This window comes from Lemur catta, chromosome 7 (assembly GCF_020740605.2).
Source record: "Lemur catta isolate mLemCat1 chromosome 7, mLemCat1.pri, whole genome shotgun sequence".
In the NCBI taxonomy this organism is placed as follows: Eukaryota; Metazoa; Chordata; class Mammalia; order Primates; family Lemuridae; genus Lemur; species Lemur catta.
Window position 1 is genome coordinate 104,867,704 of NC_059134.1, and position 22,506 is coordinate 104,890,209.

At 45.6% G+C, this 22,506-nt stretch overlaps 1 protein-coding gene across 1 annotated transcript; it reads left to right on the forward strand.

The window, feature by feature from the left end:
• The first annotated feature begins 3,827 nt into the window (after positions 1-3,827).
• On the forward strand, positions 3,828-5,946 carry POLD4 (DNA polymerase delta 4, accessory subunit). Its single transcript, XM_045558358.1, has 4 exons — positions 3,828-4,115; positions 4,344-4,433; positions 4,652-4,763; positions 5,474-5,946. The coding sequence occupies exons 1-4, from the start codon at positions 4,019-4,021 to the stop codon at positions 5,496-5,498; spliced, it is 324 nt and encodes a 107-aa protein (XP_045414314.1). The 5' UTR covers positions 3,828-4,018; the 3' UTR covers positions 5,499-5,946.
• Positions 5,947-22,506: the final 16,560 nt, after the last annotated feature.

Genomic DNA, 22,506 nt, shown 5'->3' on the forward strand with positions numbered 1-22,506 from the left:
GATTCAGGCCTGGCTGAGTGCTCTGACGCTCTGGCTCTGACAGGGGGCTCCCTGAGCTCCCCCTTCTTCTCTGGAGCTGCAACTGTCCCTGCCTTTGTTCCTCCAATTCTTGAGCTCCCTGACTCAGCCTGGTTCCTGAATTTCCCAGCAGGGGACAAAGCCCTTGTCAGTGGGGTGGGGGTGGGGGCAGTGAGAAAGCTTTACAGCCAAAGGTTCAGTCCTTTTTCCCCAGTCTCACCCTTCAGGGTCTCTCAGCCCTGCTAGGTCAGAGGTCACCTCTAGGCTCCTCCCAAATTGCCCTCATCTCCAAAGCTTGGCTGATGGGGTGGAAATGGTTAACTGGGACCGTCCTCCCAGCTGGACAAAGTCTGACACCTGGTGGCCAAGGTGAGGAATGGCCAGAAGGGCCCCTATTCAAATCTCCCCAGAACTTGTCCAGAGCCAGGACTGCCAAGGTGAAAGGGGAGGTGTAGAACGGAGGTGTGGAGGGTGGTGAGGGCAGGGAAGAAGAGGCAGCAGTGGCAGAAAAACCCAGAGACTTTTTCTCCCCCGTTGTCTCCCCCAGCCTCCCACTCCTTAAGCCCACTAGGTGGGAGAACCTGGACAGGGAGAGGAAGGGTGCTGGGAGGGCAGGAGCGGCTGCCTGAAAGAATTCTGGCTCCAGGGTGAGGAATGGGGCCCAGGGGATGTGAGTGTGTTGGGGGCCGGGGGCTGTTAGTCTGGCTGCCCAGAATCTCCTCAGGGTGGGTGGCGGGGCCTGAGGAAGGGGGCTGCTGGGGAGAGGGACCGGGAGCTGGACACGCCCCACAGCCCACTGAGCCCCAGGCAGCTGCTCCCTTCCCACTACCTGCCTCCACCTTCCCAGCTCTACCTGGCTCTCCCCACAAGCCGCATCGTGAGCTGGGGGAGGGGAAGGGGCTCTTGGGGTACTTGAGCAGTGCTGAGGCCCCCTGTCCTGTCACATTATCTGAGCTAAGCCAGGCCTAGTCCCCCTTCCCCTTGGAGCAGTGAGCAGTGGGCCTCAGCTAGTTCTAGTTCTTTTCTCTTCTGGGCTCCCCAGGACGTTGGCCTTGCCCTTGAAGCAAGGGCCTTGAGTATATCCAGGCCAAGGTGCAAAGGTCGCTCCTACTAGTCATATCACCAGCCTCTGGGCATGGAGGCTGACATAAGGAACCTAAGGCTGGGTCTCAGGACATTCCCACAAGGAGAGAGAACTTAGCCCCCAACTCAGACCTCTGGCCTGGCCTGCCCTCCAGCCTGAAGCCTGAACTGTGACAGCAGTTTTGGGGATGGGCTCAGGAGGCTGCCTGAGTAGGGGAAGGGGTTCTAGGCAAGAAGGTGATAGGAGGTGGACAGGGTTGGAGAGCAAAGAAGGAAAAGACCCAAGGATGGGCAGGCCAAGGCCCAGCTTAGATGCCAGCACACCTTAGGGATCCAGATGCTGAGTCAGGGAAGGATGCCAGTTGGACAGGGATGGTTCCAAAATCCCTGGATGCCAACTGTTCCCTTAGGGCTCAATCCCTCTGCTAAATGACCAAGAGAGGAGGGCAATGCTGCCTGTGGTGAGTTCCCTCAACTCCAGGCCAGAAAGCCAGGCCTAGGGTGCCTACACTTGAGCTGACCACTCTGATTCTTTTTCTTGGGCCAGGTGTGAGCTGAAGCCCAGGGGAGACATCTTCCAGGCTGGGAAGAGGAGCCTAGCAGGGCTTGAGCCAGGCAGAGCTGGGGAAGGCTGGCAGAGATGGCTCAGACAGCATCCACAGAGCAGGTCAGGGTTCCAGAGGTTGCCAAAGGAGAGCAGGGAATAGGCCCAGGCAGCAGTAGGAGCTGCTGTGGCCGCTCAGCGGCACACCCCATTTCACGCTCCCTGGGCGGTGGCAGGGCCCCACGGCTATCAGCTTTCAGAGGTGGGAGGGACCAGGAATGAGGAGGGGTCTGCCCCACCCATGGTTCCTTACTCCCTCAGGGATTTGTGGACTCAGGAGGTAGGTGCCACATACCTCTGGGAACAGCCCAGGAGCCCCTTGTGGAGACCCTCTGGGGAGGGGGTAGTCGATCCCACAGAGCCTGGGTGCCATCCCTCCACAGAGTGCTTGGTGCCTAACTGGACTCAACACCTAAGCCCTTCCCAGCCCTGGTGGAGAGGGCCTCTCTGCTTCTGTCCCCAACTCAGCAGGGCCCCTGTCTCCCTGAATGTGGGCCCCACTGAGCCCACAAGTCACATGGGGGGATTAGAACAGTTCCAGCCCAAACAACACAGCAGGGAAGGGCCCTCCAGCTCTATGCAGCCCCCCACAAGCTCTGTCTTCCACTCAGCCCTCCTTAGGGAAGCTGACAGGACAGTCAGGCAGAAGGTGGCCCTGAAGACATGGCCTGCTCCTTCTCCTCTTTGGTGGTCTACTCTCCAGAGCAGTTCTCCTCCCTTGTTCCATGTGCACCAGGCTCCTAGCCCTCTTCCTAACGCAGAGCACCCAGACCCCAGAGCAGTGGGGAAGGAGGCAGGCAGAGGCTCTGAGCAGGCGTCTCTGCCCCACCCTCCTGGTACCCCTGGAAGGAAGAACCGGATGGGACCTCTAGAGGGTGATTAGAGCTGGGCTGCTTCCTGTGCTGGTTCCCAGACTCCCACTGGCCAGCACTTTTGCCTGCTGCCAGGAAGTTGGTGAGGGGGAGGCGGCAGTAGGGGTGAGTCAGCGATGACAGGAGCCCAAAGGACAAAGGTCATGGGTGGAGAACTGAGAGACACTGTTTACAGCAGCCCACCTCGTCCAGGAGGCTTTCCAATGCTAATCACCCCTGTGGTCCTAATCAATCTCAGACCTACCCTTCCCCCTTTCTTCTGTTTGTTAGGAATTCCAACCTCTCACTGACAACTGTGTACCCACCTGCCCTGTGAGCCTGTGAGATCCTGGGGAGCAAGGAGGGATGTGGCCCCACAACGCCTTTGACTATCAGTAGTGATGATAATTTATCTATACTTCCTACTTTGAAAAGCCTTATTACATCTATTTTAATTGAGTAATACGCAGGAAAGTGTTTAGAACAGTACTTGGCACATGGTGAGTGCAATATGAATGTTAGGTTTGTTGTTAGTGTTTTCTGCTCATACTCAAATTATTATGAGAGATGGGGCAGATTTTGCCAGTGAAGAACTGGGGATCCAAACACATAGCAAGAGGAAACTAAGACCCCTGCTCTGGCCTGCCCAGAATGGAATCTTCCTGACTAGTACGATGGACAGGGGCAGGACACAGGACCCCAGGAGAGCCAAAAAGGCAAACGCTTGCCTGGACTAAGAGTGGGCAGTGACTTCGGGCGCAGACTGTGAGAAAGGCACTTCCAGGACCCATGGGCTTCTCCAGCCCAGTCTCCTGGGGCCAGTGGGGGTGGGGTGGGAGCAGGGAAGGGGGCTGGATTCGCCCAAACTCTCTTTAAACCTCCAGACCTGCCCCCACAACACTGGTTGGGCCAAGGGGTCGAGTGAAGGCTCCAGCTGGGCTCTGGGGAGTTATAAACCGGCCACGGGGATTAGCGAAGCTGAAAAGAACATTTGCCTAGGAAGGGAAAACGGGAAGTGAGAGGCTGAGGATAACGCTCTGCAAGTCCCTCGGGACCCATTGCAGACCAATGGGGGGCAGGAGGAGGTGGTGAAGTTGGGGGCACCGTGACAGGTCCCCCACCCCAGCCTGACCCCGCCTCCTCTAGAACACAGCTGCTGCAGCTGCCCCACCCCCTCACCCTGTGCTGCCTGCCATTGGCTAGAGCCGGGGCCCCGCCCTGCAGAGGCGGCCTGCCATTGGCTTAAGTCTTTGATGTTTGCGTGTTTGTGGGGGTGGGAGAGAGGCGTCATTCCCTGGAACCCGGCGACTTCCTCTCTTTGCTTGTCTGGGTCATCTCGTCTGCCCGTCGTCGCTGGCCCCATCTCTCTCTGATTCCCTCTCTCAGCAGCTGTCTCTCTCGCGCCTGCTGGTGCCTCTCTTCCCCGCAGTCGCCTCCTTCTTTGCCTGCCTGGGTGGCCGCCATGGGCCGGAAGCGGCTCATCACTGACTCCTACCCTGTTGTGAAGAGGAGGGAGGGGCCCGCTGGGCACTGCAAGGGGGAGCTGGCACCCGAGCTAGGTCTCTGAGGTGTGGGGGAGGCAGGAGGAGTGGACACGGGGGAGCTGAGAGGCCGAGGGTGGAGGGAAGCGCAGTATGTCCTCTACTCCCTACACACGGCCGCGGGAGGGCAGAGGCCAGGGCTGTGAGGAGGTCTGGGGCACAGCTGTGAGGCGAGGGCCAGGGGGCTGAGACCAGCCTCGCAGGGCAAAGGCCTGGGCAGGCCTGAGGAGCAGCGTGTCATTGCAGGAGAGGAGCCCCAGTCCCCCAACAAGGATGAAGCAGAGCTGGAGCTGCTGAGGCAGTTTGACCTGGCCTGGCAGTATGGGCCCTGCACAGGTGAGAACCCCACTCAGGTCCCACAGAGCACATCTCTGAACCAGTCCTGTCACCCACACATCTCTGAAGCGACCCAAACACCTGCCTGACTCTCAGGCACTGTCTCCTGCGACTGGGGTTGTGGAGGCTCCCAAGACACACACACCCACACACATTTTCTAGCCTGGCCTCTTCTCCATCCTCCATGAGGCCCCAGAGTCTTCTTCCCACCCTTGCAGGGATCACACGGCTGCAGCGCTGGCATCGGGCAGAGAAGATGGGCTTGGAGCCTCCTCCAGAGGTGCATCAGGTGCTGAAGACCCACCCTGGAGACCCCCGCTTCCAGTTCAGGTCAGAGACAGGCCAGAAGGGCTTTCAGGGGAGCCAGGGCCTTCTCCAGGCATCACTGCCCTGCTGGCCTGGGTGGGGTTGCCCTGACCTGAGGGAGAAATGGATGCAGGCTTGGGGGTCCTTGGTGAGCAGGCAAGAAGGTTCTGCAAGGTACCTGGCCCAGGAGGACAGGCTGCTTTAATAATTCTCATCTCAGGCCGGGCGCGGTGGCTCACGCCTGTAATCCTAGCACTCTGGGAGGCCGAGGCGGGTGGATCACTCGAGGTCAGGAGTTCGAGACCAGCCTGAGCAAGAGTGAGACCCCCGTCTCTACCAAAAATAGAAAGAAATGATTTGGACAGCTAAAAATCTATATAGAAAAAATTAGCCGGGCATGGTGGCGCATGCCTGTAGTCCCAGCTACTCAGGAGGCTGAGGCAGTAGGATCGTTTAAGCCCAGGAGTTCGAGGTTGCTGTGAGCTAGGCTGATGCCACGGCACTCACTCTAGCCTGGGTGACAAAGCAAGACTCTGTCTCAAAAAAAAAAAAAAAAATTCTCATCTCTATGAGCTCATGGTGGGGGAAGGTGCACTCAGCACCCAGGGACTATCTATTTAGTACTGAGGGGTTTGCCAAGGACTACAGGTATGGCTAAGGATGGGAGTGGTAAAATCAGATCAAGGGATTCAACTGACTCTCTCTCCCTCTCCCTCCCATCCCATCTTCCACAGCCTCTGGCATCTCTATCCCCTGTGAGGTACCACCTAGGACCTCCTGCTCTTGGCACTCCTGCTGGCCACCTGAGGACCTCAGGACAGAAGTGAGAGCCAGCTGCTGCCATTCACCTCGGCTCTGCTGTGGAGGAGCCTTTGGCAGCTGCATCTGGAGGTCTCTGTGGCTAAGCTCCTCCATCTAACCAACAGGCTCCTGGAGCCCCTCTGAGAGCCTACACAGGTGAAGCTGAGTACCTCCTAGATGAAGAATGGTCTTGGGGGACAAGGACCTGGCCATGACCCTTCTGGTGCCTGCCACATGCCTCCCTGACCTACGGTGTGGCAAATTAGGCATAGCTTTGAGCAGGCAGATGATCTAAGAGGCAAAGATGCATTCCCCGCCTACAGCTGGGAATCTCAGGGCAGGACTCACTGAGCTCATAGGGTAAGGGGTTTGCAAAGCTTATCAATAAAGAATATTGAGCGTGGAATCCTGACCTCCAGTTCCTTAATGTGGTCCTGCTTTGGCTGGCAGTTCCCAGCAAGTCAGTAGGTGGGAGAGAGCCAGCACCACATCTCCTCTTTTCCTGCAAGGAAGCCCCAGGCCTGAGAGGGAGGAAAGACAGATGCCTTAAGAGACAGACCCAGGCCGGGCGCAGTGGCTCATGCCTGTAATCTTAGCACTCTGGGAGGCCGAGGCGGGCAGATTATTTGAGCTCAGGAGTTCAAAACCAGCCTGAGCAAGAGCGAGACCCCGTCTCTACTAAAAGTAGAAAGAAATCATATGGACAGCTAAAAATATATAGAAAAATTAGTCGGGCATGGTGGCGCACGCCTGTAGTCCCAGCTACTCGGGAGGCTGAGGCAGGAGGATCGCTTGAGCCCAGGAGTTTGGGGTTGCTGTGAGCTAGGCAGATGCCACGGCACTCACTCTAGCCTGGGCAACAGAGTGAGACTCTGTCTCAAAAAAAGACAGACCCAGAGTCCTCTCAGGAGCTGAGCGATCTCTGGCTCCCCCTGGTGGTCCATGAGGGAATTACTCTTTAGTAACCATCACTGACCCGCTGCTGACCAGCCGCCTGCCCCACCTGCCTGCCTACTGCTGCTCACCTCACAGACATGGGCGCTTTGCCAGAGAAGGACCCCTGGGGCCTATGGCTCATGCATTCCCAGCAAGCACCTCTGCTTCCTACAATGGGGGCTACCTGGACCCAAAGCTGGGCTAGGGCGGTTCTCAATTTGCAGGACCTGTTCAGACATGGCCATAATCTAAGGGGCTTTGGTAGGGAATTGGCTGGAGCCAGAAACAGTGCTTAGGGGACCCTGGGTCAGGGTAAGACGTGGAGAATGGAATCAGTAACCGCTTATATAGCGTTACCTTCATTTGCTACATCAGACGACCACCCTGAGGGCAGACAGACACAGCAGGACTAACTCCTTGGAAACAGGCCTAGACAGCAGCTCTGTGGACTTTGTAGGCCCCATCTTACTGAGCACTGACCACGTCTGAGGTGCTTTAAGTGTATTATCTCTAATCCTCCCAAAAAACCTTCTAGGTAGGTTTTACAGAGAGGCAAAATGAAGCTAAGAAAGGTTAAACAAAGTTGCCCAAAAGCACACAGCAGGTAAGTGGTAGTGCAGAGACTAGGGGCTCTTCCAGTCTATACCATGGCCCCTGCCCATCTGCTGAGCACTTAGTATGCGTCAGGCACACAAGGTCCTCTTGGGGTGTTATCAACAGTGAAAAGATGAACAAAAACAAACATGTATATTAATTATGTCAGGTGGTGGTCAATGGTAAGCAAAATTAGGGTTAGGGTCAAAAGGGGTCAGAGAATGCCAATGGTGCTATTTTAGAGAGGTTGGTCAGGGAAGGCCTCTGCCAAGGTGGCATTTGAGCAGAGACCTGAAGGAAGTAAGAGAGAAAAGCCTGCACCCATGTGAGTGTCCAAGCAGAAAGAACAGCAAGTAGAAGCTCTCCCAGGCAGGAGTGTTTCCAGGCTGTTCAAGGAACAGCATGGAGGCTGGTGTGGCTGGTCAAGGAAGAGAGGGAGAGGGGAAGGGGAAATGAGGCCAGACAGGTAGCAGGCAGGTCCCATAGGGCCTTGCAGGCCATGATAAGAAATCTGGGTTTTATTCTCAGTGAGAGGGGAAGACACTGGAAGGCTTTATGCCAATACATGACATAATCAAACTTATGTTTTGAAAACATTCATTTGGCTGCTGGGGGAGAACAGATTGTGGAGTTGGAGGAAGGCAAGAGGTAGCAAAACCACTCGGGAAGCTATTGGAGTTGGCCTCGTGAGAGGTGATGGAGCCAGGGACCAGGGTGGGGTGATGGAGTTGGTAAGAAGTGGCCAGATGCTCTGTATTTTGAGGGGAGAACTGACTGACAGGACTTGCTGATCAGTTGACTGTAGGATTTAAGAGAGAGGAGCTAAGGATAACTCCTAAGGTTGTGGCTTGAGCGACTGCAAGGTCAGAGTTCCCATTACTAAGATGGGAAAGACTGTGGGAAGGCTAGGCTGGGGTGGGGAATCAAGAGTTCTGTTTTAAACATGTTTGACTTGAAGTGTCTGTGACACATCCAAGTGGGCATGGGGTATGGGCAGTGGATATGGAAGTCTGGGATTCTGGGGAAGTCTAGACTTGAGATAAAAATTTGGGAATCTTTTAGATGGCACTGAAAGCCATGAGAGTAGATGAGATTACCTGAGTGAGTGTAGACAGAGATGAGAAGTGGTCCAAGGAGAGCCCTGGGGCCTCCTACACTTAGAGGCCAGGGGAAGGGGCACACAGCAAAGGAGACAGAAGAGTGGCTGGTGAGAATGGAGGGAAATCAGGAGAGTGGAGGGTTTGGGAGGCTGGGCAGAGGAGTCTCAAGGTCTCAGATGCTCCAGAGAGGCCTGAGAACTGCCCACTGGATTTGGCAATGCGGAGGACATTGAGACCTTGGCAATAGCAGTTTTGTGGAGTGAAGGAGGTAAGGGCCCACCTGGAGAAGCAGTCGAAGGGGAGACAGGGAGTGTGCTAGTTCTTTCAGGGGTTTCTTACTGTAAGGGAGCAGAGAAATGGAGTGGTAGCTAGAAAGGATGAGGGATCAGGGAGGGTTTTTTATTTGTTGTTTTGTCTTTTGTTTTAGATAGAGCGATACTACAGCATAATTGCTCAATGAAGAGAGAGATCTGATAGGGAGGGAAACTGATGCTGTAGGCGAAGAGGAGGCAGTTGTATGAGTGAGATCTTTGTGAAGGCAAGGGGGATTGGGAACCGGTACACAGGAAGAGGTGGCCTTCAGGAGGAGCACCCACTGTGACAGGCAGGGAGGCAGAGCATATGGGAGTAGATGCAGGTAGGGGGATGCATTTGGGGATGGGAACATTAGAGAATCATATGTTTACTGAGAGCCCAGCACTGCTGGGTGGGAGCTGATGTTTACTAAGTGCCTATCAGTGCCACACATCCGTGCCATCTGCTGTGCTAAATACTGCACACATGTTATCTAGTTGAATCCTCAGAACAATCTCATTAGGTAAGTATTACCCATGTTTTACAGATAAAGAAACCAAGGCTGAGAGGTAAAGTGCCTTGCTCAATCAGTAAACACCAGGGCTTGAATTCACAGCCAGGTCTGTTTTCCCACTCAGTCACTCCACACCTGCACTCCAGATGTTGCGAGATAAGGGTTGTTGAAGAGATGAAGACTACGTATGTTGAAAGTTAAAAAACTGTGTAATACAAGTGCTACCCTGAGACAACCTAGGAGTGGTATAGACACTGAGTTATCTGAGTTCTCAGGAAGGAGAGAGTACCACTGGTTACAGGGACCCTCCTCCAGGGGCCTTGAGCACAGGGACTGTCACCTTCTGCTGCACTGGTATCACCCCTACCTTACCTCATCTGCACCTAGCCCCTTGTACTCACATGTCCCTGCTTCTCAGACCTTTCCACTGCAGGATGAATGGCTCCTCTCTGGGGCTGGGGGATGGCCCTAGACAGCTCCACTCTGAATATTATTAGTAGTTTCTTCTGCCAATTTTGCATTCTACTTCCCTGATATGTCTGGAGTAGTTGCTTTAACATAAAAATAGATGAAATTATTTATCAAGTAAAATGAACCCTTCAGAAAGATGTGCCATGTGTGGCTGGCTTCATATGCCCCTGACACACCTACTACCACCTTGCTCAGTTTGAGCAAGGCTTCAGAAATAGTAATAAATAAGCATTTATAGAAGAAAATTAGAGGTAACCAGCCCTTGAAGAGTAAGAGCCAGCAGGCAGAGAACAGCATTCTAGACTGAAGGAATGGGCTGAGCAAAGGTAACAAGGAGGGGCTCGACATGTGTGTCCAGGGGCTAGGTGTGCACTGTGCACACCTCTGTGAAAACCAGTACAATACAAAACCAGCATTTGAGTGCTTGCTGTGTATCCAGCACTGGTCTAAGTGCATTTTATCCCCACACAAACCTTAGAAGCAATGATAAAATTTTTTATAAAAGGATTTTAAGAAGGAAACTCTGGCACAGAGAGGTTAAGTAGTTGCCCAGGGTCACACAGCATTTGTCAGGGATGTTTGATCCCAGAGACTGGCTCCAGAGCCTGTACTCTTAATCTTGTGGAATAATGCCAGTGAGACAGGCTGGGGCCCCAAAAAGGCTCTAGAGCCTGAGGCTAAGGAGTTTGGACTTCATCTACTGTGATGAGAGCACCTGAAGGTTTCTGAGCAGGAGAGAGACAGGATAAAAGCAATTATCCTGGAAAATCTGTCTGGCCAGGTATGAAATAGGGGGAAGAAACTACAGGCAAAACCAAGTGGGAAGCTATTAAATATTCAGGACATGCGTGCTAAGACCCTGGATTAGCAGACAGACTGCAAAGGACAAAGAACTACAAGAGATGTTGCAAAGAAGTTGGCAAAACTTACGTTCGGGAAGGGAAGGATGGAGAAGAGGTGTCAAATATGACTCAGGTTTTGAGCTTGGGTGGGTGAGAGAATACAGATGCCATGAGCAGAAAATGGAAACTGGGAAGGGGGAAACAGGCTCAGTTTTGTACATGTTTAGCTTGAGATGATGACAGGACACCCAAATGGAAACACCTGGTAGGCAATGGAAACACAGAGCTCGAGTCCAGCAGAGAGGTCAGGGGAGCGGGTGGTATTCAGGGGACAGAGGGCAATCACCTGCATAGAGCTGACCCATGAACCCACAAGCATGGATGAGTTCTGTGAGAGAGTAAAGAGAGACAGGAAGAGTGTGCAAAGAGAAGATCAAGGATGGCACTTAGGAAAATTCTAGAAGAAGGTGGAAGAAGATCCAGTAAACCAGAGGAAATAGTGGTCAGAGTGAAAGGAGAACCAAGGTAGAGAAGTATCACAGAAGGCAAAGGTGCGATGCTGCAGAGAGGTCAAAGAAGATAATGTCAGGAGGAATGTAAAGAGAACAGGACTGCCTCCCCTAATTCCACTCCTACACTCCTACTTCCCTCTGTCCCATTTTGTAGTTCTCTCCGGTATCTCCAGCTGTCATAGTAACTACCAGTACCACACCCATCCATGAGGGCCACCTGATTCATTCTTTATTGACTCAGGTGTGGCAACATTTATCCACCCTCAGACAAACCCACTAGTAACTTCAAGGTTTAAGGAGCTAATTTACCAAGAAACTAAAGTAAACAAAGGAAAGAACAAGTTTCTGAGTTGGTCTAGAAGCAGAAGAAAGCTACAACAGTGCCAGCTTGAGGCAGATTTGGGTTATCACTACCACCACCTTTAGGACTCAAGGGAGTCTCAAAATGATTCCTACTTTTCTATGTAAGTAGGTTTCCAGTTTATCCACCTGAGTCCTAAACTTAAAAACTTTGTGCTAGTCATGGCAGATGCAAACAATTAGAAACCCAGTCCCTAAGCTCCAAGAACTTACTGTAGTAGGGAGAGAGAAAAAAGATGTGCAAGTGAACTTCCAACGATGCTGCAAGACAGGTCTGAGCTTGGCCTGTGGGATCTCAGAGGCTTCCTGAGGACAACCCTTTAGCTGAGTGTTTAAGGATGAGTAGGGGTTTCACAAGGTGGACACGTGATGGTGGACCATGTGTTGGGTCCTGGGTCCTTCTTGAGCCTGACTTTGGTCCTTTGTCTCTTGAAGGAAAAGGCATTTCCTAGAAACCTTCCTTGGGGTAGATACCTCCTTCACATCACCTAGGGTGCTGATGGTTCTTACTCCTGCGAGCCCCACCTCTGACTGCATAATGTTTCTCTCTCTGTGCAGCCTTCTCCAAGAAGAGTTAAGGATTCTTCCTCTGCTCCCCATGGTAACCTGTTTATGTTTATTACAGCATGCCACATTGCTGCAACAATACATTTCACTGTCCCCACTGCTGAGGAGTATTTTATCCTTGTTGGTGAACACCTATCACAGAGTCAGCTATACAGTAAGCACCCAAAGCTCACAGAACCTTCCCATTTCACTCACACCTACTTTTTGGCCAGTTGGTCCCATCCAGCCTGTGAGAATCGCTTGTGTGGGAGCTGTGAAATCTGGGCTCTACCTAAGTCACTTCTCCATGGCGGTTGTGTAGCTTTGATGGCAGGAATCATTTTTTCCTAGGGCCTTCTCAGCAGGGAAGGCATCAAAGCTGTCAACTCTGAGTGCTCATCTAAGGTCCTCTGAGGTGCAGAGTAGAGACAATCATCATCGCAGTGGGCCACCCAGCCCATGTCTCTACATGCTCTCAGGAGGGCTGGGCAAGGCCCTATCTGCTATTGCGGCCACACTCCAGGATGCTGGAGTGTACACCCGTACCACTCCAAGGATGCCAACTGGCACTATTCATCAAAATTACAAATGCACATATCCCTTTCAGTCCATATCTAGAACTTTAGCCTACAGATACACTTGTTTGTGTAAAATAACACATATAAGGTCATTTATTATAAAACTCTTTGTAACTGCAAAGACTATAAACAGCCTAAAAGTCTATCAATAAGGGACTGGTAAAGTAAGTTACAGCACACAATGGATACGATACTGTGAAAAAGTTCCAAGAAGCTCTTTATGCATTGGTAATACATTAGAGGATGATTTCTAAAATATATAGTTAAGCAGGGGGAAAAAAGATTTACACAAGGGTATATAATATGCTACAATTTGGTTAAAAATATGTGTATTTATTTGTATTATGCATACAGTACCTCTGAAAGGACACCCAAGAAATTGACACTTTGAGAGGGAGGTAATCTGGTGGCTTGGAAATTAGGAACAAGAGGACATTTTTCATTGAGTAATAGTTTTGAATTTTGAATTATTTAACTCTAGTATCTATTCAATCAATCAATAAGAAAAAATTCTTACCATGTCTATGTTGATGTATTTAACAACTATTAAAAATAATGGTGGATTCAATTTGATAAACATTCACTGTGCCACTTACTGAGCACCAAAAAAAAAAAAAGGAAATAATTCCACTATTATACCATGTAATGCTATGGTTTTGTGGCTATCCCTGGACTCAGGATGCTCCACTTTTTACTACATCACACTGAGACAGAAGGGTGTTCTGCATGTCTCTGTGGTGGAGTCCTGGCAGAGGAAAGGTCCAGGACGTGCTCCTTCTAAAAGGCCTACCTCCTCTTTTGCTAGATCTCTGTCAGGCACCTGGTACTCCCCACACTGGGACAAAGGTCAACTTTTCAAGACAACAGGTTTCGTAGGAGTCCAAACAGGATGAGTCCGGTATAAATCCAACCAGTTCATTTAATGATTCATTTAAAAAGTGCATATGGGCTGGGTGCGGTAGCTCACGCCTGTAATCCTAGCACTCTGGGAGGCTGAGGTGGGAGGATCGCTTGAGCTCAGGAGTTTGAGATCAGCATGAGCAAGAGCTATACCCCCATCTCTACTAAAAATAGAAAAATTAGCCGGACATTGTGGTGTGTGCCTGTAGTCCCAGCTACTTGGGAGGCCGAGACAAGAGGATCGCTTGAGCCCAGGAGTTTGAGGTTGCGGTGAGCTACAATGAGCCACTGCACTCTACCACTCTAGCCAAGGTGACAGAGTGAGACTCTGTCTCAAGGAAAAAAAAGTGCATATGGGGCACCTGTTAGTGTGAGTAGTATGTAGAATATATAGCTTGGGTCCCACCTCTTAATGAGTTTTCAGTCCTCCCTTAAATATATGAAAAGATGCTCAATTTTCACTCTAAATAAGATTGTCCAAAGCTAAAAACTCGGACAGTATATTTTGCCTGCAAAGGCTTGGGGAAAATTGGGGGAAACAGGTGGGAGCACAAAATGGCACAGCCCGCATGAAGGGGAATTTGGTAGTACTGATAAGAACACGTAGCATTTACCCTTTGACCCAACAATGCCACTTTTAGGAATTTATCCTGAAGATTCACTTCCACAAACTTAAAACAACATATGCACAAGCTTAATCACTGTGGCATTATTTGTAATAGCAGAATATTGGAAACAACTGAAGTTCCTGTCCACAGGAGACTAAATAAACTCACCCAATGGAATACTGTGTAGCTATCTATATATATAAAAAAATAGGCCAGGCATAGTGACTCATGCTGAGGTGGGAGGACTGCTTGAGGCCAACAGCTCAAGACCGGCCTGCACAACATAGCCAGACCTTGTCCCTACAAAAAATTTAAAAGTTAGCTGAGCATGATGGTATGCGCCTGTAGTCCTAGCAACTCAGGAGGCTGAGCCAGGAGGATCACCTGAGTCTGGGAGTTGGAGGTTGCAGTGAGCTATGATGACGCCACTGTACTCTAGCCTGGTGACAGAGAGAGACCTTGTCTCAAAAAAACCAAAAACTTGACCTTTACTTAGTAGGTTTGTTGTTGATAATGGTATTAGTGTAGTAATCCTAAAACTGTTTTGCTAGCTTTGTATTAAGCATAGAAAAAATGAATAAACACATAAATATTGGGAACCAGAGATTACACTATGAAAAAATGGAGATAAAATATGGAATCAGGAAAGATGAGAAAGAATCCTCAAGTGTTGGATTTGAATTGGAGATATCAGTATGCAGATTTTTAATAAATCAACTTTACTGAGGTATAATTGATAAATTATACAGCAAAATTACAGATTTTAAGTGTACAGTTTTGATAAACGTACACACCAGTATATACACCACCAATTCCATTAAGATCTGGAACATTTCCATCAGCCCAGAAAGTTCCCTCACTCTACTTTGCACCCAATTTCCCTTCCCTCATCCCAGGCAATTTTATTTCTATAATCAAAGATTTTTTTTCGCATTGGTGGTATAGTGGTGAGCATAGCTGCCTTGCAAAGATTTTTTTTCCTGTTCTAGAACTTCATATAAATGCCACCATACAGTATATATCTGGCTTATTTCACTTAATATAATGTCTGTGAAATTCATCCTTGATGTTGTGTATCAGTAGTTTATTCATATTTGTTGCTGAGTAATATTCCATTGTATGAATATACTAAAATGTATTTATTGATTTATTAGTTGGACATTTGGGTTGTTTCTAGTTTTGGACTTTGATGAATCAAGCGGTTATGAACATTCATGTACGAGTCTTTGCATGGGTAGGTTTTCATTTCTTTTGGGTAAATGCCAAGGAATTGGATTTCTGGGTTATATAGTATGTGTATATCTAACTTTAAACACTGATCTGTTTTCCAAAGTGGTTCCACCAAATTACACTCCCATCAGCATAGTATGAAAGCTTTAGTAGCCCCATATCCTCACCAACATAAATTTCAGTCATTCTTATGTGAAGCAGTATCTCATTATGGTTTTAGTTTGCATTTTCCTAACATTGACCATCTTTTCATGGGCTTTTTTGCCATTCATGTATTTGCTTTGATGAAGTATCTTTTCAAATCTTTTGCCCATTTTTTTAAGAGACAGGGTCTCACTATGTTGCCCAGGCTGTACTCAAACTCCTTGGCTCAAGTGATTCTCCTTCCTCAGCCTCCCGAGTAGCTTGGACTATAGGCATGCACCACCATGACCAGTTCTGCCATTTTTAATCAGTTTTTTTTTTGCTTATTATTTAATGATGAGTTCTTCATGTATTCTGGATACATGACTTTTGTCAAATATGTGTACTGTGAATATGGTCACATACTCTATAATGATGGTTCAATCAACAGCTGACCACATATAGGATGGTGGTCCCATAAAAAATATATTTTTACTGTACCTTTTCTATGTTTAGATACACAAATACTTCCCATTGTGGTGCAACTGCCTACAGTGTTCAGTATAGAAACATAGTGTACATGTATGTAGCCTAGAAGCAATAGGCTATACCACCTAGGTTTGTGTAACTACACTCTATGACGTTCACACAACGATGAAATCATCTAATGACAAATATCTCAGAACATATCCCATCATTAAGCTTCACATGACTCTACTTTCTCCCAGTCTGTAGCTTGCCTTTTCATTTTTCTTAATAGTGTCTTTGTGTATTTTGTTTATAATTGACACATTACTGTACATGTTTATGGGATACAGCATGATGTTTCAATACATGTGTTCATTGTATAATGATCAAATCAGAATAGTTAGAATGTCCATCACCTCAAACCTTTATTATTTCTTTGTGGTGGTAACTCTCAAGATCCTCTTTTCTAGCTATCTTGATTGAAATAGACAATATATTATTATTCACTATAGTCACTCTACTATGTAATAGAATATCAGAACTTACTCTTCCTATCTAATGGTAACTTGATACCTGTTGACTGACCTTTCCCCATCTTCCCAACCTCTGGTAATCACCATTATACTTTCTAGTTCTATGAGATCAATTTTCCTAGATTCCACATATAAGTGAGATTATGCAGTATTTGTCTTTCTGTGCCTAGCTTATTTTGCCTAACATTATGTCTTCCGTGTTCTTCCAAATGTCAGGATTTCACTCCTTTTTATAGCTGAATATTATTCCATTGTGTATACATACCACGTTTTCTTTATCCATTCATTCATTGATGAACACTTAGGTTGATTCCACCTCTTGGCTTCTGTGAATAGTGCTACAATAAACACGGGAGTGCTGATATCTTTTTGACATGCTGATTTCAATTTCTCCGGATATATACCCAGTAGTGGAATTGCTGGGTTATATGGTAGTTCTGTTTTTAATTTTTTGAGGAATCTCCATACCATTTTCCACAATGGCTATACTAATCTACATTCCCACCAACAGTGTATAAGCGTTCCCTTTTCTCTGCATCCTAGCCAGCATTTGTGATTTTTTTGTCTTTTTGATAACAGCCATTCTAACTGGGGTGAGGTAATATCTCGCTGTGGTTTTGATTTGTATTTCCCTGATGATTAGTGATGTTGAGCATTTTGTCATATACCTGCTGGCCATTTGTATGTCTTCTTTTGAGAAATGTCCATTTAGGCCTTTTGCCCATTTTCAAAATCAGATTACAGGAAGTCCTCACTTAATGTTGTCAACAGGTTCTTAGAAACTGCGACTTTTAAGTGAAAAGGCGTACAGCAATTCCTCGAATAACATCCTTTCTTTCAATGTTATTTTGTTATAAGGTTGATGAGAAATAAAAAATTGGTTTCACTTAAAGTTGCAGTTTCCAAGAACCTACAGACAATGTAAAGTGAGGACTTGCTGTATTTGGTTTTTCGCTATTGAATTGAGTTCCTTATATATTCTGGATATTAACTCCTTATTGGAGGTATGATTTGCAAATATTTTCTCCCATTCTGTAGGTTGTCTCTTCACTCTGTTGATTGTTTTCTTTACTGTGCATAAGCTTTTTAGTTTGCTGTAATACCATTTGTCTGTTTTTGCTTTCGTAACCTGTGCTTTTGAGGTCCTATCAAAAAAATCCTTGCCCAGACCAATGTCGTGAAGTACTTCCTCTGTGTTTTCTCCTAGTAGTTTTTTAGTTTGAGGTCTTACCTTTAAGTCTTTAATTCATTTTGAGTTGATTTTTATATAAGGTGAGAGATGGGATCTAGTCTCATTCTTCTGCATGTAGATATCCAATTTTCCCAGCATCACTTACTGAAGAGACTGCCTTTTCCCCAATGTGTGTTCTTGGCACCTTTGTTGAAAATCAGTTGGCTGTAAATATGTGGATTTATTTCTGAGTTCTCTATTCTGTTCCATTGGTCTGTGTGTCTGCTTTTATGCCAGTATCATGTTGTTTTGGTTACTATGGCTTTGCAGTGTATCTTTTTTTAAAGGCTATGTGACTTAGCCTATTGCTCCTAGGCTACAAACCTGTTCAGCATGTTACTGTACTGAACTGTAGGTTGTAGTGTATTTTGAAGTCAGGTAGTGTGATGCCTCCAGCTTTGTTCTTTTTCCTCAAGATTGCTTTGGCTATTTAGGGTCTTTTTTGGTTCCATATAAATTTTAGGATGGCTTTTTCTTAATAGTACCTTTTTTTTTTTGAGACAGAGTCTTGCTCTGTCGCCCAGCCTAGAGTGCAGTGGCATCATCATAGCTCACAGCAACCTCAAACTCCTGACCTCAGGCAATTCTCCTGCCTCAGCCTCCTGAGTATCTAGGGCTATAGGCATGCACCACCACACCCTGCTAATTTTTCTATGTTTTATAGATATGGGGTCTCGCTTTTGCTCAGGCTGGTCTCCAACTCCTGGCCTCAAGTAATCCTCCCACCTCAGCCTCCCAGAGTGCTAGGATTACAGGCGTGAGCCACCACACATGGCCTTAATAGTGTCTCTTAAAGAAACAAAGTTTTATTTAATGAATTTTGATGAAATCCAGTTTATCAATTTTTTTATGGTTACTGCTTTTTAATGTCCTAAGAAATACTTACCTACCCTAAAGTAACAAATATTACCTCCTATTTTTTCTAGTTATTTTATTGTTTTAGCTTTTACATTTAGGTCTAAGATCTATTTTGAATTAATTTTCACTCTTTCAATCCTGATAATTGGTAATTTGTATTTTTCCTTAATCAGTCTTGCTAGGGGTTTACCAATTTTATTAATTTTTTTTCAAAAAGCCAACTTTTGGCTTTGCTAATTTTCTCTACTTTTTTTGTATATTTTCTATTTCATTAATAGAGCTAGGATTAAAGGTTCAAAAATATTTTCTTTTTAAATATGGATATCCAGTTCCAGCCCGATTTGTTCAAAGATTTCTTTTATCCACTTAAGTACCTGGGCACCTTCACCAAAAATCAGTTGGGGGGGGGAAGGCAGCACAAAAATCAATTGGCCAAAGTCTTTATTCTGGTCCCATTGATATGCTTGTCCGTCCTTATCTAAGTATCACACGGTCTTGACTAGTGTCGCTCTGCAATAAACCTTTAAAGCAGACAGTCCTCCAACTTTCTTTTTTTTTTAAAAATTTTTTCTTTTCTAGATCTTTGTATTTCCTATAAATTTCAGAATCTGCTTGCTAATTTTAACAACAACAACAACAACAAAAACCTGCTTGGAGTTTTATTGGAATTACATTTATTGATATATAGATCAATTTGGGGAAAACTGACACATCTTAACAACATTGATTCTTCCAAACCATTAACATGGTATACCTCTGTATGCACTCTGTCTTCTTTATTTTCTTTAATTTTCTTAGAATGCTTTTTAGTTTTAAGTATAGATGTCTTGCCTGTCTTTGGTTAAATTTGTTCCCAATTTTTTTATGCTATTGAAAATGGATTTTTTAAAAGTTTCATTTTCCTATTGTTTGTTGCTAGAATATAGAAATACAATTGGTTTTTGTATATTGATCTTGTATCCTGTTACCTTGCTAAATACACTTATTTATTTATTCTAGTAGTCTTTAAAAAGATTCCTTGCATTTTCTATATAAATAATCATGTCATCTGTAAATAAAGAATTTTGCTTCCTCCTTTCCAATCTGTATGCCTTTCATTTGTCTGTCATGCCTCAAATGCCTCCAGTATAATGTTGAACGGAAGTGCTAGGAACAGATAGCTTTTCTTTTTCTCTATCTTAAGAGAAAAGCTTTCAACACATCATGATTTAGTGTAATACTAGCTGTCATTTCATAAGTATTCCTTTATCAAATTAAGAACATTACCTTCTATTTGTATTTCCTGAAAGTTTTTCTTATACAAATGAGAGTGGAATATCATCAAATGGTTTTCCTTTGCCTATGAGATAATCAAATGGTTTTCCCTTTTATTCTGTTCATATGATTTATCACATCTAGTGATTTTGAACAGTAAACTAATTTTTATTATTGGGTTGGTCAGTTTTTTCTGTTGTTGGGTTTTATTTGCTAATATTTTGTTGAGGATTTTGTATCTATGTTCATAAGGTTTTCTTAAAATGACTTTTCTTTTCTTTTTTTTTTTTTTTTTTTTGAGACAGGATATTTTACTACATTGCCCAAGCTGGAGTTCAACTCCTAGGCTCAAGCAATCCTCCCACCTCAGCCTCCTGAGTGGCTGGAACTATAGGTGCATGGCACTGTGTCTGGCTTATGTTCTTTTTTTGAGATATAACCCATATCACATAAAATTCTCCATTTTAAATACAATTCAGTGTTTTTTAGTATATACACCATGTTGTGCAACCATTACCATTATCTAATTCCATAACATTTCCATCACTCCAGAAAGAAACCCTGTACCTACTGGCAGTCAGTCCTAATTCTCCCTGGCAACCACTAATCTACTTTTTGTCTCTATGGATTTGCCTATTCTGAACATGTCACATATATGGAATTATATAATATGTAGCCTTTTGTGTCTGGCTTCTATTACTTAGCATAAAGTTTTCAATGTTCAGCCATCTTGCAGCATATAACTACTTCATTTCTTTTGATGGCTGAATAATATTGTAGATATACCACATTTTGTTTATCCATTCATCTGTTGGTGGACAGTTGGATTCTTTCCACTTTTTGGCTAATACTGTTATGAACATTCATGTACAAGTTTTGTATGAACATATTTCCAATTCTCCTGGGTATATACTTAGAAGTAGAACTTCTGGGTCAAATGGTAATTCTGTTTAACTTTTGGAGAAACTGCCAAACTTTTTCTAGCTTCTTAAGGTAGAAACAGAGAATTACAATTTTAAACCATTCTTTTTTTCTAATATAGGCATTTAAAGTTATAAAATTTCTTCTAAGCACTTCTTTAGCTGCACCACACACATTTGGAAATGCTGTGCTTTCATTATCCTTCCGTTTGAAATAGTTTCTCATTTCATTTGTGTTTTCTTCTTTGACTCCTTAGTTATATAGAAATATATTCTTTAATTTCTAAACATTTGGGGATTTTTCTAGCTATATTATTTGTTTCTAATTTAATTTCATTGTTATCAGAGAGTATACTCTGAGAGATTTAAATATTTTAAAATTTATTGAGACTTATTTTATGGCTCAGGATATAATCGAGCTTGGCTAATGGTCATTGTGTGCTTGAAAAAAATGTACATTGTGCAATTACTAGGTGGAGTTTCTTTAGTGTCAACTCTATCAAGTTGGTTGATAGCACTGTTGAGGTATTTTTTTTTTTTTTTTTTTGAGACAGAGTCTCACTCTGTTGTCCAGGGCTAGAGTGCCATGGCGTCAGCCTAGCTCACAGCAACCTCAAACTCCTGGGTTCAAGTGATCCTCCTGCCTCAGCGTCCCGAGTAGCTGGGACCACAGGCATGTGCCACCATGCCCGGCTATTTTTTTCTATATATTTTTAGTTGTCCGGTTAATTTCTTTCTATTTTTTAGTAGAGACGGGGGTCTCGCTCTTGCTCAGGCTGGTCTCGAACTCCTGAGCTCAAACAATCTGCCCACTTCAGCCTTCCAGAGTGCTAGGATTACAGGCATGAGCCACTGCGCCCGGCTCTGCTCAGATTTTTTATATACTACTGCTTTTTTGTCTAGTTGTTCTATCAATTACCAACAGAGGCGTTTTCAAATCTCTGACAATTGTGCATTTGTCTGTTTTTCTCTTTGGTTCTGTCAGTTTTTCCAGCTCTGATATTAACTGTATTAGGATTACATCTTTCTACACAATTGACCCTTTTCTAAATCTCTCTTTATCTCTGCTAATTCTTTTTGTCTTGAAGTTTACTTTGTCTGATATTAATATAGTCACACTAGCTTTCTAGTGCTTTCTATTTGCATAGTGTGTCTTTTTTCAACCTTTTATTTTTTTTATTTTTTTTTGAGACAGAGTCTCGCTCTGTTGCCTGGGCTAGAGTGAGTGCTGTGGCGTCAGCCTAGCCCACGGCAACCTCAAACTCCTGGGCTCAAGCGATCCTATTGCCTCAGCCTCCCCAGTAGCTTGGGACTACAGGCATGCGCCACCATGCCCGGCTAATTTTTTCTATACATATTTTTAGTTGGCCAGATAATTTCTTTCTATTTTTTAGTAGAGACGGGGGGGGGGGTCTCACTCTTGCTCAGGCTGGTCTCGAACTCCTGACCTCGAGCGATCCACCCGCCTTGGCCTCCCAGAGTGCTAGGATTACAGGTGTGAGCCAGCGCGCCCGGCCTTTCAACCTTTTATTTTTTATCTGTGTCCATATATTAAAAGTATAGTTGACCCTTGAATAACACAGGGCTTACGGGTGCCAACGCCCCTCTACAGTCAAAATTCTGAATATAACTTTTGACGACTCCCCCCACAACTTAACTACTAATAGCCTACATTTGACCAGAAGCTTTAATAATAAAAGTTGATTAACACATATTTTGTATGTTGTACGTATTATATACTATATTCTTATAATAAAGTAAAAGAGAGAAAAGAAAATGTTATTAGGAAAATCATAAGGAAGAAAAAATATATTTACTATTCATTAAATGGAAATGGGTCATCATAAAGGTCTTCATCCTCATCGCATTCATGATGAATAGTCTGAGGAGGAGGAGGAAGAGGAGTAGTTGGTCTTGCTGTCTAGGAGTGGCAGAGGTGAAACAGGAAATACATGGGGAAGGTAGAGAGGAGACAGGAGAGGCAGGCACACGTGGTGTAACCTTACAGAAATACATTGTAACTTGTCTGACATTTTTGCTTTTTCATTTATCTAAAAATGTTTCTATACAGTACCAATCTTTCTTCCACTGTTT

Coding starts and splice junctions, on each gene's coding strand:
- POLD4 (XM_045558358.1), top strand. CDS start 4,019: ATGGGCCGGAAGCGGCTCATCACTGACTCCTACCCTGTTGTGAAGAGG. Junction 4,434..4,651: donor GCAGTATGGGCCCTGCACAG/GTGAGAACCCCA, acceptor CCACCCTTGCAG/GGATCACACGGCTGCAGCGC. Junction 4,764..5,473: donor GACCCCCGCTTCCAGTTCAG/GTCAGAGACAGG, acceptor CATCTTCCACAG/CCTCTGGCATCTCTATCCCC.